Genomic DNA, 13478 nt, shown 5'->3' on the forward strand with positions numbered 1-13478 from the left:
CAAGATTTATTTTATTTGTGTAGTCTTCTGTATTTTATAATGTGTGCACTCTGACATAAAATAGCACTAAATTATCCATGAGAACCAACTACCCAAGAAAACATCCATGACTGCTGATCTTTATCGATTCAGCTGTGGCTGATGTCCATGCATTACAAAATATGTTTATGAAATACGACATTAACAAGCATATAGCTTCTGGCAAAAGTTTATTTACAAAACAATTCTATACAGTCTTATTAAATCTGTCTTTTATTGCTGGAATATAAAATTCATTTATACAACAACAATGAAAATACTGCATTCAGTTTAACGAGAAAATTTAATTGCAAAAGATAGCTTTAATTTGTACCAAACCTTTCACTATCAAACTATAAAGTATATGCCAATTATATTGTCCCACACATACATATGAAAATACCATTTGGTCATTATATAATCAAGATAGAGAAGAAGGCAACAAGTGACTTCCTGAGCTTGAAATTTGATAACTAAATTGTTGAAAGCTTACAGCAATGAACACACTCTTTCAACTGCGAATGCAGCTATATTGCTTCCGACTTTGCTTTTTATTAATCTTGAAGGAAAAGGCAGGCCATTATAATACTTTTATTAGATTCACTCATCGTTATTCCCCAATTTTATTTAACAGTGCATATTCCTCGGGCGAACAGAATTCCTTTATCTTGAAGGCACTACCATTTCGTTAATCTATTAATATATAGTTCTATATAGTACTAACGCCCTCGTGTATCTGTTTGTGATCCACAACAGCCATTACTCAGCTGTCAACTAGTTATTTCTTCTTCTCTGCGCTAAGAACAGTACTAATTTGCTATTGCATCTAAATGTATGACAACACAAGAAATAACGTCAGTTAACTTTTTTTTGATGTCCATACTCTGAAAGTACGATCCATTGCAATGTCTACAAAATAATCTATTGGCTTCACGATGATAGGAATGCACGAGAGGCCTACTGCTGTTGTTATCCACTTCCTAGTGGATTTTGGAAGTTTAGTTGTCTTACTAAGAATCAGTAAAGACGCTGCGCAAATACGGTTTATTGTAAATCCAGGAATTATAACGGAAGCAAAACTTTGCCAAAGAAGAGTATCAACCGCCGCTAACATCACATTTCTCCGTCTTTGCTGCACGTTGTCGCATGGAATCTGAAATATTCATAACTTTTTGACGACACAGAAACAGCGGAAAACATACGCACTAATATACTTTCATGCTGTCTACGTGAATAAGTTATTATTCATTCACCTTAAAAACTTTATAGGTTTTATCTATAGTATCAGCCACAACGTACGCACTAGCAATCCCATAGCTTAGATATACCCATTTTACATGGATTAGTGGTCGAAAGGATTCACCAACTTCATTCGTGTACCCTAAATAAAAACATGAATTTCAATATTACGAAACGTAAACAACTTTAAAATCATTTCGGAATGTGTAATTCAGCGTTACCTAAGAGCCTCAATGGGCTATCTCTAAATATGTCTCTCTCTACTTCTGACATTTTTTGCAATTCTTATTAATTTAATACTTATTTCTTTCTTTTCTATCCAGGAACGGGTCTAATACACTGCCATTATCACAACATAAAAATATTAAGCAAATCAATTCACAAATTGTTGGCCCCCAACCAGAAATACCGCTTCGTCTGCAATTGGCAGGGGAGCCACCTTTTTAAATGTCTATGTTCTGACTTACAATAAGATAGTAAGTAAGGTTTATGGAAAAGAAACTTCAAAGTTGAAACTAAAAAGGAAAGATGTCTCTCATAGGAAGCAAATGTGCTGCAGCAGCTAACAAATGGTATAATTTGGTGCACGAATGAATTTTATTATGCTGAAATTATTTGGGCATTAGATATATCTTCTCTACTAAAGTTATTTGAATTAGCGCCACTATTGTGAACATATTCGAATCAGCTGGGCCGAGAACTGTGTGTATTTGTTTTGGAGTGAAAGTTGTAATCGTGATAAGTAAATTTTAACATGAAGGCTTAATCCTGCATAAGACTAAGTGCAATACTACTGAACCAGTCGTTTGTTTCTGGAATCTGGCAAATAATCTCGTGTCGCCAGCTTCTGCGGTATGACTGCCAATGTCGGAGTGCCGTTGAGTTGAAATAATGTTTGTGGGTGATATAAAAAAGGACTTTTACGGTGAATTAATTGGAAAGGTAATATTATCAGAGTGTGATGTAAACAGATTCATCATTAATGAAAGTAGTTTAATTCAGAAATGTTAAACTTATTGCATGCAAAATTTTCATGTATTTTCATGAGGTGAACTTGTTTCGTCTTGCAGAGAATTTTGTTGCTCGTCAACCATGACGTGGATGCCATATGTGCATGTAGGATTTTGCATTGCTTGTTAAGGGCTGACAGTGTTGTTTATACACTGGTTCCAATTGAAGGAATAAAAGATTTGGAAACAGCCTACAAAGAAAATTCTGATCAGGTAAAACTTGAGTATTTAAGTATCCATGAAAGTTAAGTACACATGTTTCCCCTTTTTAATTGTGGGAGTTCATTACAGTACTTTGACACTTGCAGCTTACAGTAAGATCATTCTTGGGTTAACCACATAGTAAATAATTCATAGTTTTGAAAGCCTTGCTTACTAGTACTTGCCCGATGTACTGCCTGTGAAAGACATCAAGGCACAACTAATGTGAGGTACACACACTGTTTTCCTATTATTTTTAAATTACACAGATCAGTCAGTAAAGACCTAGATAATTGTGTTATGTTTAGTTTTGTTTCCAAGGTGTTCTGTGGAGTGAAATGAATGAGTATGGAAACACATTGTTTCTATCGCCTTATGAGAACTGTCAATTTTGAGTGTCTGTAATGTGTTAGTATTCCAGAACAGAATAATTTCGTAAGATGTTAATGAAAATACTAAAACTGTTAAATGTTATCACAGTTTAAATTTATATTACAGTGGCATGTGGTATTACACAGTGCGATCCAATATTTGTTTACAATTGAAACTGAAGGTACTGACTTGGCTGCAATCACAAATGGTGGTTAGAGCACTTGTAGTTCTCTCTATCTTACCCATAGCCATTGATGAAATTCTGTAGTATGATTAGCATACATTACAATTTCAAAGACTATAAACATATGAATTCAGTGTTATATAAACTACTGAAAGTGCCATTTAATAGAGTTTTACGCAAGTATTTGAATAGAGAACTTCCCTGACACATGATAAACATGGTCCACCATGTAGCCAGAACACAATTATGTGTTTGTCATTATCCAAACATGATTCTTGACAATTCTGTCCTCATTTTCCCTGAAAATGTAATAAGCAGAAATGGGTCAAGATGAATATTGTCTGTTAGTTACTGGCTTTGACCAATGACTTAATGATAGTGGCTGCTGTGATGTCACCTTTTGTTGTGTATTTTGATAGTTTGGTTGTTAGTTGGCAAAACCAACAAATGTAAATGCAAAAAACCTTGTTGTGGTGGCAGACTTCTCTGTAACTTAGCACAAGGTCGATGTTTAGTTGGAAGATGACAATTTGATTCTAAGTTGGGAAGCCAACAGGTGTGAAAGTAGAAAATCTGGTTGAGATGACAGACTGACCTATACTTTAGCCTGTTTGGGGGGGGGGATCACCATTGACATAATGTTATAGTCGCCATGTTGTTTACAGTGTTCACCGTGTTTTTTATGGCATTTGTTACATGTTTCCTGCGTCACTGGCCAAAGCTGAATCCTAGTATTGAATATTCCTCTTTATCTGCAGAAATTCAGCATGTTCCTAATCTGTGGGCATTAGGTTATTGCTACTCTCTACAGTAGTAGTCCAATTTTAGAAATCGTGTCCCACCTCACCACTTCAGATTATATTCATATGCGTAGCTTTAGTACTTTTCTTACACCATAGATCACTTTTACAAGGATATTAGATATAGCTTGGACTTAAAGACATAATTCATATATACAGGCATATAACGAACTTCGGGCACCAGTTTGACAATGATGAGACAGGTTGTTGGCCACGGCTTTGTAGTAGGAAAAAACCAGCACTTGCCTACAGTAGTTTAAGTTAACCGTGGAAAACTTAGATCAGGATGACTGGCTGAAGATTGGAAGCTACATCCTCCCAAATATAAGGCCAGTCTGTTTAAAACCAAGCTATCTGATTCAGTTTATCCCCAATGCCTATTACAGTTTTGCAAACATGTTATTTAATAATGCAAAAGTCTAGTGCTACACTATTCATTCATTTCTTACTCACAGTCACTGTACACACTACACACACTTATCAGCTGATCACAAAGGGATGGTGTTTGGTTCCCACTTTGTGTACCGCAACTTCTCATTTGATATCTTGAAAAAGATCTAGTGAACATGCATATGTAATGAGTTAAGTTCTGTGTTCAAAAAAGAAAGATGATAAGAGTTTGGGGGGAAAAGTAATATTCCATTTGTGGGGATGGTGATTGACTTATTGTAAGGTATTAGTTTTTATTCTTGACATACTTTTTTATGATACAATCATAACCAGTTTTGGCCTTCAAAGACCATCTTCAGATGCTAGGGGTGACACTGACAAGGTAGGAAAAGTTGGTCATGAACTGTCACCCATAGCCTCGGAAGATTGAAACAGGTTATGCTTGTACCATAGAAAACTGATTGTGTCAAAAATAAAAAAATAGGCCCTAAGTGGATAAGGTGTTTGTGTTTTGCTTTACATACTTCTGTAGTAATATTTTTTGAAGAAGAAAAAAAGTGTATGAAAGTTTTATTTGAAATGTAAATCTTTCATTGTTATTTCCATTATTATTTACTTGTTTCATTTTTTACCTAATCCCTACTCTTTGTTTTTTTAGTAGACATAATCCTTCACTGTTTGGAAAGTGTCACTTAATGGCTACTTTTTAACTGATCTAACTGAGTGTTGTTATTAATTTTGCCCAAACATTCTAAGTAGCAGAAAACTTTTCTATTATAGTTCATTAAAATGGATGGCAGTTTGTATGCTAAAGTATTACTAGTTAAATCCAGTACTTGTTTTGACAGAAATGTGGCAACACATTAAAAAATAACCAATAACAGTTAGTCAAAGTTATGACAGAAACATTACTTTGCTTTTGGTAACAATTTGATGTTCCATATCTAATATAGTGAAATCTAAATAACTTTGTTATCTCTTGGCAATCTATGATATTGTCAGTATAACAGAAAGTAATTATGCAGACATTTGTTTAACTGTCCTAGTGCTCCGTATATAGTGACTGCTAAGTCAGAACTGTGTTCTGTACCATAACACAATATATGTTAGCACCTGTTGGAATGGTTTAGCTGCATGAACTGAGCTGAAATGAATTGGCTCCAGGTACAGAGCTGTGAAAGTGTCTGCAGCATGTCATTTTTTTCCTGCATGTTGGCAGAAGAATCTCCGTCTGTGTCAGTACTAGGCAGAAACAAAGTACACAATGTGTATCTTACATCATCCAGGCTATTGAAGTAGTGTAATGTAACTATTCATTGAAAGACATCACTCCAAATTGATGAAAACTTCTGCATTCTGGTTACAAAATTTCGGCAGTCTTGACTTAAGGGGCACCTAAAGGCGAAGTACTACATATCGAGAACTAAACAATTTTTTTAATTACTGACAACATGTACTGTCATACAGGTAGCAATACAAAATTTGTACAGAATTTGATATAATAAAGTGTGCATGGATTGCCCATTAAAGCTTCTATTGCATCATATTTTATACTACGTAATGGTTGTGATTTTCCATGTCTGTCACATATCAGTACCAAATGTGTTATGCTATTGGGAATGCTGGTATGCTCAAAAAGTATGTTGATTTGAAAAATTTGAAAACAATAAAAAAATAAATCCAGACAGACTTGTATTGAGACAAGAACCGTTGTTGTATGCTAACTTTCCCATTTACTGTTGCTGTAGTCGACTTCTTCTTAGCCTTGTTGAGTTAGTTGCTCATTGCTTATTGCTTTGCTCATTGAGAGAGATAGTCCACATTAATATGGTGAAGATTTAGTGACATTCATGTGAGTTTTCTTTGTACTTGTTCATGGTTCTATCTGGCAAACACCTTTCTTTACAAGCATTTATTTGATGCTCTCACACAGACTACCTGCGATAAATTGCACAGATGTTTGAAACTCCTGTGTCTCTTCCTTTAATCCGACTCACACCATCAAACAGTACTCACGAATCTGTCTAATGATAGCTCTGCAGGTGACTCCTTTAATTCATGAGTTTCTATGGAACTGGTCTTATATATCTGAGTGTGGCATCTGCCTGCCCTGTAGCTAGATTTTTAGTCATTCCACCTTAAACCACCCCAGACATACATTCATAGGGACTTGATAGTTGTGGCCGATTCCAGTAACTGATCAAACCAATTGTGTAGTCAAATATTGCAAGATATTACTGTGTAAGTGTGTTACATTAAATATATTTCTGTTTAGGCTCTGCTGCCGATGTTCCCACCATGTGGGGGTAGTTTCCAAGGTTTTTTACTTCTGATGATGCCTTCCCGTTAAGAATCGGGAATAGTTTGCTTGGACCTCCTCAATCAAACTGAAAGTCTTGTATGATATTTTGGCTAAACTTAAGGAAAATTAAGCTAATTGGTGGCTGTAGTAGCACGTGTTGTATATTGTGTACAGATTACTGTCACAAATTGGCGGTAGTAGTGTCTCTGACAGCAAATGTGCAAACTAGCACAATTGATCTATTTATGATGTTTCTTTGTCTTACTGTGAGTGGAAGAAAAGTGGACGCGGTGACAGATTGATATGTAGAGTAGTCCAAAGGAAATGGAAAAAAATGCTGAAGGAAATGGAAAAAAATGCTGATTGTGATGACAGACGATGTGTAGTGTGGCCTGAGTATAGGTTTGATTGGGATGTGACTGTTTATTTACAATAGTCACATTTAAAATGACCATTTAAAAAAAAAAAGTGTGGTATTTACGGAATGTTCCAATTTCAGAGGTGTTGATTGAACTGCTTAGATTTTTCCAAATATTCTGTTTTGTTTAGCCGCATTCTGCCATATTTCATTATGCTTCCACGTATTTTCGTACACTCATTGTCATGGTGGTGTTTATCGAATGCTGTTTTCTCATTCGTTCTGCCATCTTAAAATGGTACTTGGAGGAAATCCTTAACTACTGGAATTGCAGTAAAGGGCACACAGTTTGGTACTTTTAAGGGGTGTCATTTGTTTATTCTTGTGGTTTTTCACATCACGGTTCACTGTACACTTTAATATGTTGCACAATATTAATTACGAATACCATTCTGCAGTTGTGGGCAGATGATGTTTTAATTACTTCCAATGCATATATGCAACTCAGCAAGAGACTGGCCTGTGACTACACAATCATAAACAATGTTTGTAATGATGTTTCTTGACAATAGACCAGACCCATGACTGACATGACTTTTCATTGTGCCCCACTACCAGACTGTCAAATACTATTCTTACTTTTATTTTCCAACAGTTGATGAGAACCACCACCAAACTGCCCCTCTACTGTGACCCGCTGCTATCAAACAGATACCTTTCAGCCAACCCAGCCACAGAAATTTTGTTTTATTATGTACTATATTGGGGCCTCCCTCAGGGAATCACACCTAGTGATACGTGGCTGGCGACCACGGGGCCCCGAGCTGAGTCCTGGCATTGCTTCCACTTACTTATGCCAGGCTCCTCACTTTTATCTTTCCTATGTGGCCACCCTCGGCCAGCTCTTGTTCTTTTCCGACCCTGACGCTATTAGGTTTCAAGGGCTAGGGGTCTTTCATTTTCCAACCTATACTTCTCATGCAGCGTCTGACCCAGAACGGGCGCCTGCAAAAGGCGTCTGTATCCCATGTTAGGAGCGGCTTCCAGAACTGTGGAAGGCAACAGCATACCACCGCAGATTATCTTCCCTGCATAATGCAGACTCCATTTTATGCACAAAAAATGGCTTCCTCTCATGTTAAATCAGTGTCCGGAGGTAAAATAGTCCCCCATTCGTATCTCTGGGGGGGGGGGGGGGGGGGACAACTTGAAAGGAGGCAGAAAACCAAAATGAGAATTGGTACCTGGAATGTCAGAACTCTGCTGCAATCAGGAAAACTAGAATACCTTAAAAGAGAGATGGAAAAGAATCATATGGACCTCGTAGGAGTTGCTGAGGTAAGATGGAATGGACATGGAGAGTTGCTGTCAGATGAATATGTATTCTACTACTCAGGAGGAGAAGTAAAAGGAATTAATGGAGTAGGAATGATTACGACAAAGGAATTGGCTAAATGTGTGGAATATGTGGACTATGCAAATGACCGGCTTATTGGTGTAAGGCTGAAAGGAGCACAAAAAGATTTACAGATTGTCCAGGTGTATATGCCAACTTCGGAACATGATGACCAAATTGTAGAGGAAACGTACGATGTAATAGAGAGAATAATGGACGAAAATAAAAAATGCTGCAAAATAGTAATGGGAGACTGGAACGCCATTGTGGGAGAAGGGAAAGAGGGAAACATAGTAGGCAGTCATGGTCTTGGAAAGAGAAATGACAGAGGTGAATGGTTAATTGACTTCTGCAGGGAAAGGCAGCTGATAGCGGCAAACACATGGTTCAAGAACCACAAGAGGAGGCTCTACACTTGGAAATCACCAGGGGATAAATACAGAAACCAAATCGATTTTATACTGGTAGAAGAAAGATACAGGAATGGAATCAAGAAGGTGCACACATTACCAGGTGCAGATATTAATAGTGACCACAACTTACTTATGGCAGAAATAGAAATAAGAATGAAAAAACTGAAGAAGGCGACCATGATGAAAAAGTGGGATTTAGAGAAGATAAGATCCAACAAAGAACAAATTACAGAAATGCTGTCTCGGGAGTTTCTAAACACATTACAAGACAAAGAAGCACCCGATAATGACAACGAGTACTGGAATATGCTGAAAGAAGGAATCATTAAAGCAGGACAGCAAAATATAGGATATGTGAAAGGGAAAAAGTAAAAAAAAACCATGGGTCACACAAGAAATGATTTCCAAGGTGGAGGAGAGAAGAAAATTGAAAAACAAGAACACTGAAGATGCATGAAAGATATACCGAAGGTTAAATAATGAACTGCGAAGAGAAACAGAGCAGGCTAGGAAAAAATGGCTAAAAGAGGAATGTGATGAAATTGAAGAACTGGACAGGAAGGGAAGATACGACTTACTATACAAAAGCGTAAAGACTATGACATGGGAACAAAACAGAGCAGGAAGTGCTACTATGGAAATTTTGAGTAAAGATGAAGAGGTAGTGTACAAAGATCATGACGATGTCCTCCAGAGATGGGAAGAATATATAAAAGAGCTATATGACACAAATAGCAAACCAGAAACTCTGGAACTTGAATCACACAACAGTGTAAGTGATGACGAGAAAGGACCGACCATCATAATGCTGCATCGCTGCAATGAAAAATGGCAAAGCGCTAGGTACAGATACAATACCGGGAGAAATACTAAAATGCTTGAACCACCATGGAATAAGAGAAATATTGAGGTTATGTAATAAAATATATGACAGTGGTGAATGGCCTGAGGACTTTCTGACAACAGTAATGATTCCATTACTGAAAAAACAAGGAACCAAGAAATGCAGCGAGCACAGGACAATCAGTCTCATTTCACATGCAGCCAAAGTGATGTTAAGAATAATCAGTAAAAGACTTGAAAAAGTAATGGAGGAGAATCTTGGCGAGGAGCAGTTTGGCTTTAGACGGAATATGGGCACCAGAGATGCAATAGGGCTCCTACGAATCTTGGGAGAAAGGTTTATTGAAAAAGGAAGAGACCTATATATGTGCTTCATCGATCTAGAAAAGGCATATGACAGTGTGGTTTGGGACAAGCTGGCGACTATAATGAGGGAAAAGAGAGTGGACTGGAAAACCAGAAGACTTATAAACTCATTATATCTTAATCAAAAAGTTTCAGTTAAAGTGAGAGGAGAAAGTACAGACTGGATCAGACTAGGAAAAGGAGTAAGACAAGGATGCTGTTTATCACCAACTCTTTTCAACCTTTACTTGGAAAATATGATTAACCAATGCTCATTAGATGACAAAGGAGTAGAAATTGGAGGAAGAAGAGTAGGGTGTTTGAGATTTGCTGATGACATGGTCCTTCTAGCCACAGGGGGAAAAGACACCATTGCAACTAATGGAAAAAATATGGAATGAAAATTAACACAAATAAAACAAAAGTATTGGCACTAGAAGGAAATAAGGAAATAAAAATTATGCTGAATGGAAAAATACTAGAACAGGTGCAAAATTTTAAGTATATTGGAAGCAGTATAGACACCGACTGGAAATGCACCACAGAAATTAAAACAAGGATAGCAATGGCAAAACAGGCGTTTTATAAGAAAAGGAGAATCTTCTGCAGCGGTCTGGACAGAGAACTCAGAAAGAGACTCATAAAATGTCTTGTATGGAGTGTTCTTCTATATGGCGCTGAAAAGTGGACTATGAGGAAAAAAGACAGAGAAAGGCTGGAGACTTTTGAGATCTGGACATGGCGGAAGATGGAAAGAATAAGTTGGATGGACAGAGTAAAAAATGAAAAGGTACTGAGAAGAGTGGGAGAGAAATGACAGTTACTAGATGTAATAAAGAGAAGAAAAAGAAATTGGATTGGGCATATATTAAGAAAGAATGATGGACTGATAAAAACAGTTTTAGAAGGTTATGTAGAAGGGAAAAGGAAGCGAGGAAGAAAGAGATTCCAGATACTGGATGACATGATGGACTTTACAACATATAGCAGCCTTAAGAAGGAAGCAATGGTTCATAGAAAATGAATAGGCAAAGGACCTGCTAATATAGCAGATAACTGATGATGATGATGATGATGATGATGATGATGATGATGATATTGGGGCCATGCTCAGCCAATTGCAGCCTTCTGGTTTAAGTGACACTGTGATACCAGGCCATGTCACCTAGGTGTCACACTGGAACCTCCATATCATTCTGGTGCCATATTGTCCCACCATACAAGCAGTAGGCTTTATGTGGTATTGCACAATCTCATGGCATCTTACATAACCATTATCTAACAAAAATGTTACAATCTTATCTAGTCAGACATTACTATCCATTGGCAACTGCTCTCCCATGTTTCTTTTTTTGTGTAATTTTGAGCACACTGTATGGGGATTCTTATGACGTAGAGTAAATGTGTGCTTGGCATCAGCTGTACAAATTTATTTTTTATTTTCTGTTGGTTGTGGGACCATCTTCACAGCAAGAAAAAGGCTGTACGTTAAGCGCACATGCTAACGTAAAGTCTTTCTTCTTCCTGTGAAGATGGTTACTACTACCAAAATAATCGTCTTGAGGTGTTGCAGTTCTTCTTATTTCCACGCTTACTAAGAAAACTGGTTGAAAAATTTTGCCGTATGCAAGGCACCTTTGGAGTTTTGTTTTATCCAGATGTGTCTCAGCACCTTTTGTGCTATCTTCAGTGGGTTACTTTACTTCTTTTCTGTAAAATTGGTATGATATATTAACGTTTAGAGAAAACATTTGATACAAGGTAGTTACTTTTGTGAATAAAGTAATTGCTGTCAAATATTATATATAGTTTGTTTACTGTTCACAGGTGAGATATGTATACTGGGCTGATGTGTTATATGTTGTTTGTTACAGTATGTCTAATGTTTTGGTTTTATTGCTTATTTGGGTGAATGCATGCATTAGTTCACATGACACTGTTGAATGTTTATGTTGGTAGCTGTGAGTCTGCTATGCAATCTACAACTTGTCATCTGGAAACAGCAAAAAGTAATTTTTAATTTTTGTTTATTATGCATTTCTGAACAAAAATGAATATGTATCGCGTTATTTTGTGTGTTACTTATGGCTTTGATGTTGTGGTGTCTGTATCCTTTCTTTTTGGTGTGGTAACATGCTGATTTCTACCACTTTTGTTGTTACATAGGCATTTTCTACAATTTTTTTGAATTTTCACAGTGTTTTTGCCACCATTATGTGTTGTTGTGGTCGTGTAGCATTAATTGTTTCATGGCATGTTTGTCAGGGTGAGATGCACAGACTTGAAGTGCTATTAGCGTTTGGTTTCTTTTCTTGTTTTTGTGTGTGTGTGTGTTTTTTTTCAGGGTTGGAAGTGGGGGGGGGGGGGGGGGGTTGTTGAAAGGCTTTCAGAGTGAATGTTGTGCAGTATGGGGTAGAGAGAAATTTACTTCTGGGGGCTGATCATGTGAAGTTTTGGTATGAGTGTTAATCATATAGAATGTTCTTCAATTGTGCAAAGAAGGTTTCATTGCACAGTGATGTGTACTCATTTAGTACTTTCTTTCTTTGGGCTATTGATTTTTGGCTGTGACAGTTTTCTGCTTGTGAAACGACAAAAATGGTAGAAATCAGCATCTTACCACACCACAGACAAAGGATACAATCACCATAACATCAAAGCCATAAGTAACATGCAAAATAACGCAAAACATACTCTTTTTCATTCAAAAGTGCACAATAAACAAAAAAAATATGTTTTGCTGTTTCCAGATGACAAGTTGTAGATTGTGTAGCAGATTTACAGCTGCCAACTTAAACATTCAATAGCGTCATGTAAGGTATGAAAATTAATGCATACATCCACCCCTTCTTCCTAATAAGCCATAAAACCAGAACATTAGACATATTGCAATAAACAACATACAGTGCATCACCCCAGTAACACACATCTCAACTGTGAACTGTAAACAATATTTGACAATAATCACTTCATCCACAAATGTAAATATTTTGTACTAAATGTTTTCTCTAAATGTTAATATGTAATAACAATTTTACAGAAAGATAACCCATTAAAGATAGCACAAAAAGTGCTGAAACCTCTCTGGGTAAATCAAAACTCCAAAGGTGTCTTGAATAAGGCAGAATTCTGCTATCAGTTACTTAAACTGGTTGAAGATAAAGAATGAATTTTTACAGTTGATGGCAAATATGCAGTTCTTCAAATTTCTGGTAGCTGCAGTGAGTCACTCCATTAAAATCTTGTGATTTGTATTAGTAGATATATACCAGTCTCTTCTAATTTTCTCCAGGCATATTCTGAAGTTTTACCATATTTTGTGAGCAACAGTACAGAATTGTAATCAAAAGTTTTCTGGAATTCATGAAACATGGCATCAGTCTGAGCTCCATTATGACGTCCCTTCAGATGTCAGGAGTAAACAAAGAAGGTTGGCATTCACACAGACTCTTCTTTCAGAAACCATCTTGTTTTCTAGTGCAAGATTGTATGGCCTTGAATAGCCATCATATGGTAGCATAAAATATGTCCCATATTTCTGCAACGGTGGATGTCAGTAAGATATGTCTGCAACCTTTCTTGTAGTTCGGAACAACCTACACTTCTT

General features: G+C 36.8%; 2 protein-coding genes across 2 annotated transcripts in view; one reads left to right on the forward strand and one right to left on the reverse strand.

Moving 5' to 3' along the window:
- Positions 1 to 241: 241 nt before the first annotated feature.
- Positions 242 to 1669, reverse strand: LOC126100512 (mitochondrial fission process protein 1). The gene is made up of 3 exons (XM_049911122.1): positions 1479 to 1669; positions 1272 to 1399; positions 242 to 1171 (listed from the first exon to the last, which is right to left on the reverse strand). The coding sequence occupies exons 1-3, from the start codon at positions 1528 to 1530 to the stop codon at positions 878 to 880; spliced, it is 474 nt and encodes a 157-aa protein (XP_049767079.1). The 5' UTR covers positions 1531 to 1669; the 3' UTR covers positions 242 to 877.
- Positions 1670 to 1835: 166 nt separating this feature from the next.
- Positions 1836 to 13478, forward strand: part of LOC126100767 (cell division control protein 45 homolog) — a 145424-nt gene continuing 133781 nt past the window's right edge. Inside the window, exons 1-2 of the mRNA XM_049911387.1 lie at positions 1836 to 2199; positions 2328 to 2480. Coding sequence (XP_049767344.1) covers positions 2149 to 2199; positions 2328 to 2480 — 204 coding nt within the window. The 5' untranslated portion in view covers positions 1836 to 2148. The remainder of the gene's footprint in view (positions 2200 to 2327; positions 2481 to 13478) is intronic.

The sequence above is a fragment of the Schistocerca cancellata genome, chromosome 9 (genome assembly GCF_023864275.1).
Source record: "Schistocerca cancellata isolate TAMUIC-IGC-003103 chromosome 9, iqSchCanc2.1, whole genome shotgun sequence".
In the NCBI taxonomy this organism is placed as follows: Eukaryota; Metazoa; Arthropoda; class Insecta; order Orthoptera; family Acrididae; genus Schistocerca; species Schistocerca cancellata.